The sequence below is a fragment of the Morone saxatilis genome, unplaced genomic scaffold (assembly GCF_004916995.1).
Source record: "Morone saxatilis isolate NCDOM2014 unplaced genomic scaffold, NCSU_SB_2.0 Contig14, whole genome shotgun sequence".
NCBI classification, from domain to species: Eukaryota; Metazoa; Chordata; class Actinopteri; family Moronidae; genus Morone; species Morone saxatilis.
Window position 1 is genome coordinate 20,004,283 of NW_023339696.1, and position 8,534 is coordinate 20,012,816.

General features: G+C 42.6%; 2 protein-coding genes across 3 annotated transcripts; one reads left to right on the forward strand and one right to left on the reverse strand.

Annotated features, from left to right (window-relative positions):
• Positions 1–491: 491 nt before the first annotated feature.
• Positions 492–3,392, reverse strand: si:dkey-208k4.2 (uncharacterized protein LOC570186 homolog). Of its 2 annotated transcripts, XM_035655803.1 has the most exons (9): positions 3,077–3,387; positions 2,881–2,981; positions 2,714–2,810; positions 2,486–2,574; positions 2,122–2,195; positions 1,809–1,889; positions 1,490–1,719; positions 1,325–1,378; positions 492–1,056 (listed from the first exon to the last, which is right to left on the reverse strand). In XM_035655803.1, exons 1-9 carry the CDS (start codon positions 3,203–3,205, stop codon positions 793–795), a joined length of 1,119 nt encoding a protein of 372 aa, XP_035511696.1. In that variant the 5' UTR covers positions 3,206–3,387; the 3' UTR covers positions 492–792. The 2 variants fall into 2 exon arrangements, with proteins under 2 accessions (XP_035511696.1, XP_035511697.1); XM_035655804.1 differs by lacking the exon at positions 1,809–1,889 and having other exon boundaries at positions 3,077–3,392.
• Positions 3,393–5,863: 2,471 nt separating this feature from the next.
• On the forward strand, positions 5,864–7,095 carry LOC118323745 (disintegrin and metalloproteinase domain-containing protein 11-like; the record flags this gene model as incomplete). The annotated part of the gene is given in 2 exon segments (XM_035655807.1): positions 5,864–6,224; positions 6,905–7,095. Coding segments are annotated over 2 exon segments (252 nt in total), but the record flags the coding sequence as incomplete, so codon positions are not given.
• Between the last annotated feature and the right edge of the window lie 1,439 nt (positions 7,096–8,534).

Consider the following 8,534-nt stretch of genomic DNA (forward strand, 5'->3'; position numbering starts at 1 on the left):
CCTAGAAAGCCTGTTGGTAGTGGTAAAATATACTTACATTACACACTAGGATCATCATCCCCTTTAGTGTAAATGTTCATGAGCCTAAAATCTAAACAGCAGCAGCTCAACCTCAGTTGAACAGATTTGACAGCTGATACTTGTCTACTTTGTGTTCAAAGTCTCATCCACCCACCAAGTGACACGCTTTCTGTGACTCAGCTCTTACTCATGTGCAGTTCTTTGTTCATATTTAATGAGCTCCAACATGTTCAGCAAATGTCAACCAATATGTGAAGCCAAAGCGAACACAAAAGATAGATGCTGAGGACAACAGCTGTTTGAGTGTACAAACAATTTGATGCTCTGTCCACTGCAATTAAATGAGACTGAACAAACAAATCTTAGTTCTGGAGATGATGCTACTCCAGCAGCTGCTACTGATGGGCAGATGTCCAACCGTGTTTATATAGACATCAGCATAGAAGGTGAAACAGCATTAAAATAGAACATTTTGATCAAAATGTAAATAATTTTATTGGGTCAACAAGTGCAATTTTACAAAATAAGCATTTCAATTAAGACATTTGTCTTCCAGAACTAGAATTCACTCTTTGAAATTCTCAAACGCTTGATCCTAATAAATTATTTTGAAAATAATTTAAATTGAAAATAATTTAATGTATGTCCACTACATTAAAACACTTAAACCAAAGAGACCCAATTTCTAATTTCTCAAAAATTAAAGTCCAACTTAAGCCTGCCAAGATTTCAGGAAGTCAAAATCCACAGCTATGCTGGATGGATTTTTATTTAGCTTTCTACTGGTGCAACTTCTGGCTTCGCCTCCACAGGACGAGGCTTTTTGATACCGAACAGAGTGCGCAGGTTGACTTCTGGGTCAACATAATGAGGGATCTTGCGTTCATTGAAGAGGCCTGAGAGGTTTGTTTCCACTTTGGCACGTCGGGAGATCCGCATACGCAGGGCGAAGAGACGGCGCAAGTTTTCTTCCACAAGTGGCAGATTTTGTCCATCCAAACGCTTCTGCCAGGACTTTTTAGGCCTTTGACGTTTCTGTTGGCATAAGAAAAACTATTTAGGAGAGGTTTTACACTTGCTGTGTAGCCATGAGTCATTCTAAAATGCTTAAAAAGTCGAAATTGAAATCATGTAAATCCCCCCACCCTCTAAAGCTGACTGTTCCATTCAGTTGGCCAAAAGCACAAAGGAGTTGGCTTTCAACAGGTTTAAAAGAAATCCAAAATCAATAGACCCCTCAGCTCACTGCTGTGTGGTGGCTGTAGTCCACATCTGTACTGTGGGATACAGACGTCAGACTTACCTTCAGAATGGTGGCGCTTGAGTCATGACGAAGCAGGTGTCTGGTCATACTCTCCTGTGGAATAGAACAAAGATAAAAAACAATTTGAAAATCTTTGAATGCAAAGAAAAAATTCTTATATGATAACTCCTCACAAGAACCAGTATTATTACATCTGTTACTTACCCGCATGGCAAACATGCGTGGGCAGTCGGGGAAAGAGCATCTGTATTTTAGGAGCTCGAGGTGCACCTTGCGGATGTGGTGCTGCAGGTTAAAGGTTGTAGAGAAGTAGGCCTGGCAGTCATCTCTGGGGCAAACCAGGACTGGTTTATGGGAAGCGTGGATCCGTTTGTGACGCCGCAGAGCTTCTGCTTTCTTGAACACCTTCTTGCATGCTTGGCATGTGAATGTGGCTACAACATATTTTTAAAAAGTGAAAAACAAAAGCAAACAAAAAAAGGGATAGATTTCAGCAATTCTGTACTATGGCCACAACATTTACCTGGATGTTTTGCCATATGCTTATGAAGTTTCCCCCAGGTGTGTTCAAGCACCTGACAGTTGGCATGAGGGCAGCGGTAACCTACAGGGACCAAACAGCAAGGCCAGTGAGTTTATCAGGGAATCAAAGCTCACCAGTTGGCTCCCTTCTGGGCCCCTTTGAACTCTATACCATGCATGGGATTTGCCCTGAAATAATTTTCTTGGATGCAAGAAAAGGTTACATGCAAATGCAGCCACACCCCCCTTTTAATGAAGGAGTTCAACAGAGATGGAAGATGAAAGGACCCCAACTATGATTAAAATAGACCAACCTGCGTGCTTCTTCTCATGGGCTTTGCGAGCGATATGGGAGTCGAATGTGGCAGCGCATCCATCCTTCGAACACCTAAGTACCCCACCAGGGACAGGCAGAGGTAAAAATAAATGTAACTAAGTCACTGGGGCCACACCCACTCAGCCTGTAACCACTCATTTATCTCCTGCTAGGGCCTTTACTCTAGACATCAAAGATCTGATTAATTAAAATAGCAAGTGCATAATCTTCGACTGTTAGTCTCATCTGGATCTGATAGTAGGGATTTCAGTAAGCCACAGGACAAAGCTAGTGTGATTTAACACAAGGTTTTACACTAAATGCCATGTTTTCTGAGAGACAATGTTGTACTACAGACATACCTGAACTTGGCAGACAATTCATGCTCCTTTAAGTGCAGTTTAAACGTTCTGCGCTTTTTGAAAGTCAAGGAGCAGTGTGGCTGGCTACACTGTGGGAGAAAAAAATTCAAGTGGTTAAAATGAGAAGACTTGAAAATTGTTATTCAACGTCAAGTGCAGTGACTCTCAGGCGATACAATGTGGCGTTTTGGCGCCATCTCGTGTACACATTTGTGTATTACAACAAACCTTGAAATACTTCAGTTTGTCTCCGTGGGCGTAGCGCACGTGTCTCTTCAGTTTGCCTGAGTCCAGGAAACTCTGCGTGCAGCTCGCAAACTTGCATCTGCAGAAAGCAAAGTTAAAACAAGGTCGTGACGGAGGAGCAACGGTACGAATTTGGCTTTGTGACTTACTTGAATTGCTTCACCCCTCTGTGCTGAAGCATGTGGCGGCTCAGGTGGGATTTTCTTGAGAAACGACGACCACAGCCAGCAATTGTGCACTGGCACGGGCGCTGTGGACATTTGGTTAAAGTATTGTATATGTATTACCTACCTTTAATTAATGCAGTATTTTTGTAAAGCCTTTCTCTTTAAACATTGTCCTTACCGCTCCGGTGTGCACCGTCTCATGCTCTTTCAGCCTCCACTGTCTGGTGAAAGTCGCTCCACAGTTCGGGTGGACGCAGTTAAACAGCTGCTGCCCGCGGACAGGTTTCCCACTGCTCACACCGCTCATTTTCCTCGATATCCGAACACTTATCCAACGAAAGTGTGTAATGGAAAGGCCGCCGCTTTTGTCAGCCTGTCTTATAGCTTTTTGAGAGATCTTAATTGGTTAATTAGCAGCGTCGGGTTAACAGGCGGTGAGTCAGGTTGCCCGCAGTGTTCAACGATTCAGCACTTTACGATTCTCAAGAAATAAAGCTGAAAGTAATTAACCTAATTGCCCTGCCAAGCTCAACTGCGTGCAAACATGTGCAACACGGGCAAGTCAACACATGTTCAAACCCCTCAAAGTCAGACAGTTGTTGCGTGTCGGTGATGAATAAGAGTAAGACTAGCACTTGATACACTGAAGATTAAAAATAAGTCAATATAAAACAGGACATAGAGCTGAAATGCAATAATGAAACTCTTCCAAAGAAAAGGATGAGTATCCACCCATGATAGGCCTCTAGCACATCACATTGGAAATACATAAAATAAAAACATAAAAGCCATAGGCTATATTATCCAGGTTTAATAAACGTAGGACTATGTCTGGCTTAAACTATACAATGGTAGATGTATTTCCAGTACAGTATACTTGTATAAGAGTTCAGACTTGTCCTAACTCAGGCTGACTTGATGAAGATGGAAATAACACAACTTTTTGGAGCTGCAATATGCTGTTCGCACAGTAGAGGGCAGTATGTCTCTGCCTCACAAGGCTCTGACTGTACACTGTTCACATTTGTTGATAGATAAATGAAATACTGAAGTCACATTGTGTCTCCCCTATAGTGTCTCTGCTTCATTTTGAATATAGGATTAATAGGGAAATGGAAGGACCCTCAGTCAAATATGGTACAGATGGATCATAGGTTTTGTCTCCGGGACTTCAGAGAAGGAAATTGTTGCTGTAAATGAATAAAGTTAGTAGATTAAAGTCATTGCATTTGTCATTTTATAGCCCTAATCTGACCCCACGGGAGCCACTGATCCTACAGACTGATGTGCACCGCCAGCTGCAGTTTTTCAGCTGTACCACTGCTGAATACTTAATTGGCTGAATCTGCTCTGTGTGATCAGCAGCCATTCTATGTTTATCAAATTAAAATTAGTAAAAGGTACTACAGAGATGCTGACGGTGATGTTGTTCGAATTCACATTAACAGCAGAAAGGTCAGTCCACTTAATTGATGTCAGCCTTCTTATTTTTATGGAGGAGGGGCAGGACAAGCACAAATTTGGCCTATGATGCTGCACTCTTCTTCCTGCTGCTCTCCCCTCCATCTCTTGCTCCCTGTTGGTCTCAAAGGGGGGGAGATGAAATATTCAGAGGGGGCTGTCGGTGCACAATGTGCCTCCATTAGTGCGATGTGTTACTGGATGACTGCTGGAAGACTTAACTGCATCCGGGAAGCTAACCTCACAGGTCACAGGGCTGAGAGAGCAACACACAGAGCACTGCTGGTACAATGTTTTTTAGAATTAAATTCATACATCACACCTGTCATGTCCACCTAAGTCATTACTACTAAATGTTGCCTGTTGCCTTTACAGTGTAGATCTTTGCAGTAATATTGTTATACTGATCATGTTTTGGAGTATTTCTACAATTGTTTGACATTACAGTATTTTATATGATGAATGGCGAATTCTAGTGTTAGGTGTGACACTTGGTTCAAATGAAGATGCCTGAAAAACAGCTGTATCTGTCCAGAACATGTCCTTCTTTATCACTAATCTGTATTGTTTCTGAATCCACTCAAGTGGAGGAGCACAAAATACTTTACCTCAATAGTTACTCAAGAGATTGATCTTTTTTCCAACAGCTAGTGGATCCTTAAAAGCTTCCCTGTGGGATAAACAATATGCCACTCTGTTGCCTAAAGTGAAAAACTGTTTTGTAAATACCAAAGGGGGACTCCTCTCTTCAGTCATCACGACGTTTTTAGAAATGAAAATACGGTTTGATATGTTGATCAGTTTATTATTTGTTAGCAATCCTCATTCTAAAACATATCAAGTTATCAAAATGAGTCTTTAATAATGTTTCTTTAAGTAATTTAACAGCAGCCCCAGAGTTGTTCTAATTGGCTTTATTTTATATTTCACAGAAGAAAATGAAAGCAAAGTGTCACAGCAAAATTACTGTCTGATTGTAAAAATATGAATGACAAACTAATCCTAAACTGTTTGAGTTGGTTACCACAGAAAGTGAGTATCTGCAGGAACATTATAAACCCCCTGATGCATTTGTCATTATGTTTTTGCGTTCAGCTGCGGTGTCTCTCCTCTCTCTCCACACCTTTGCGATACCCCGACATAGAAAAAATGAATCAACAGTTAAATCCTGATTCCCTTTACGGCTTTTCTTCGGCCGTGATACCTCAGCAGCCGGGCTGTCGCATCCTCTCTGCGCAGAGCTGCATGGCAACGGGAGGAGGAGGCTGCTCGGTATGAGGGAGGGTACCACTGTCCCACGTGTCCTCCTCACCGCAGACCTAACGCCTTCCTCTTCGCTTTCCCATCCCTTCGTTTCCGCATACCGTAGATTCGCATATACGCACACATACAACCTCATCCATACACCCATACGCGCCCGCGCAGCGTTGCGGAGCTATGCATCCGCGGCGCGCACTCTCACGTCCCTCACTATTTCCTCACTGATCAATCTCTAGCCCTATATCGATCATCTCCGCCATAGTCCTTTTAGGTGATTAATTTTTCATCATTCTGATATGCAAATTTAAATTCTCAATAGCGGCGCTGGCCGGAGCTGAGAGGGCGAGAGAGAGAAAGAGAGAGAGAGAGAGGGAGAGGGGGAGAGATGACAAGACGCGCATCGTCAGATGTTTAGCTGATTCCCTTTCAAGCTTCACCATAATTTCTGCTGTGCAGTTTTTGGTCTTTTTTCTCCCCTCCGTCGGTCGGGTTCGGGAAATTCTGCGGCTCTCGATGTTGTAATCCGGGGGAATATGTGAAGATCATGCTGGCGGTGTGGTGCTTCATGGTCTTTGCTGCAGTGGGCGAGAGGCTTGCAGTCTCAGGTAAGAGAGAGAGAGAGAGAAGAGAGAGGGGGGGTTTGGATTGAGAGTGGGAGCACCCTTTTCGTTTCCTTTGCATCCACAATTTTTCCCCTTGCACTAGCACTTTTCTAACCCCGGTGTAGGCTCTGATTTTATTGTAGCGGGATCTCGGTGCCAAACAGCCCACTGGCCTGAAAGCACCCTCCGATGCGGTACATTTGCTGCATCAACACATATCCAGCGCAGCCCCACTGCCCATATCCAACGTACCCATAAACATCTAAAAGCATTGTGATATAACTTGTCAATCACCAAGGCAATGTGTTTTACAGCGTTATTGATGATGGCCGAGATTTTAAGCTATGTAGGCCCTGTGTGTATGTCAATATGGGCGTCAGTCTATTAAAGAGCCTATAAAGCATGACAAATTAATACATTTTCCATCAAAACCTTTTTATATACACTTAGGTCATAGAACAAAACAGTGGCTGATAAAACGTTGTTAACTGGTCACTGTGATAAATTGGGTCACCAAACCATCAGCAAACAGAAAAATCACAGTGTGACTGAATCTAACGAACTTCTGCCATTTGCTTTGCTTACTACACAATTGCCAGGTGCAATTTAAACGGGTTCAGGTGTGTCCCTACCTTGCCAAGCCCGTGAGCCAATGGTGAGTGTCTCTGTTGTACTACATGCAGGTGCGGACAGGAGCCCAGTGCAGGATGGAGGAATGTGGGACTGGTTTACTCTGGCAGTGCGTCCGGGCAGCGGGGACACTGCCACTAAGATCACCTATCCGAAGCGGCTGGTGCAGCAGATTGAGTCGGAGGAGGAAATGACTCATGACCACCTGGATACCAGGGTGAAGAACAGCACTGGGGACACCTTGGTAAGTTGTAACTAACAATGTCAATTACTAAACTACTAATTAACTTAGTCAATTTCACTCTCATGTCCCAGATTCTGTTTATTTTCCACACTATTCTTAATTTGAGGATCTCATTGGGTCCTTGACAAGGTTGAAGGAATCTCCCAGCAAAATGAGGAATCAATTAATCTCATCGTAATTTGACTATAAATAAACTACCCCATCTGGGCAATGTATGAGAATTGCTTTTCAAATCAGAGTATTCATTAATTTAACAGGTAGAAAATGTTCTTTTCTGGACCAAAATCACATAAAATGGGGGTCTGCAGATTAATGTGCAGATCAATAAGTTCAGGAAAACTAGTGTTCAGCATGCATCCTTACCAAAGAAGATTCACTACTGGTGGCATTGTAGCATAGCATGTCTCTTTGGGTATATTTGGGTGTGACAGTACCAAGACAGACTTATTCTGTTGATGAGAACCTCATTTTTCCAGTGTCCGTAACAGTGCAGTGCTTAGCTCTCTGCAGCTCACGCAGCTCCTGCTACCCAGGAATGACAGTGCAGGGTGGTATCTTTGCAGCAGTCTCCGCTCCTTGTGATTTTGACCCAGTTAGTCACTGAAAATCCCTTTGAATGTCCACAGTGAAGCAGTGTCAGCCGGATGAAACTAGAGACAGTGCTGTTGTTTTACTGCCATTTATTCCTACCTAAACTCCAGTCGTAATATCTGGCAACAAGTTCTGAAACTAAAACCTTCTCACCTACTTTGTACACTGTTCGAACATTGCAGTAAATACACATTTTATAAAAGAGCTGCTGGAATGGTTGCATTTCATCTCCACATGACAAAGCTTAGTCCCTCCTGTAATATTCCATCATCATGTCCCATCATCCGACTGCCGTGCTGAGCACCCGACTTCTTCATTATTCAGTGGTGTGTTGAAGTATGTCCCCATTAATTATGAAACAAGCCTGTGTGAGAAGTGCTTCATGGTCCAAGAGGCACTCCCCATCCCTGCCCCCCGTCATGCTGATGATATGATGTAGTTCATATAATTGCTACAAGAGCGTACATTAGACTCCTTACACACACGTTTGAAGATTATAGTTAAAATGAATGTTGTTGCCCCCGGTTGAGAAGCTGTCTTAACCAGGAGTGATACTGTATGAATAAAAAACAGCAACATTTAACATAATAGTAAAAGCATAAGATACAAATAATGACACTGTTCAAGTAGACATGGTTTTGGAAGTCCCTTCTTCAGCTGCTATACTTGTTTATACCTGCTGAGTTTTGTTTTTTTAAATATTTAATAGGCTAAGAAGGTCATACATTTAGAAGCACAAGGGAAGGTAAGGGGGAGCTGAACTTTTATTTTATTTTATATTACATTATGCTGCATTGACAATAAGTGAGGCAGAATTATTTATTAGTCTTACTGGTCTTCAATACTTT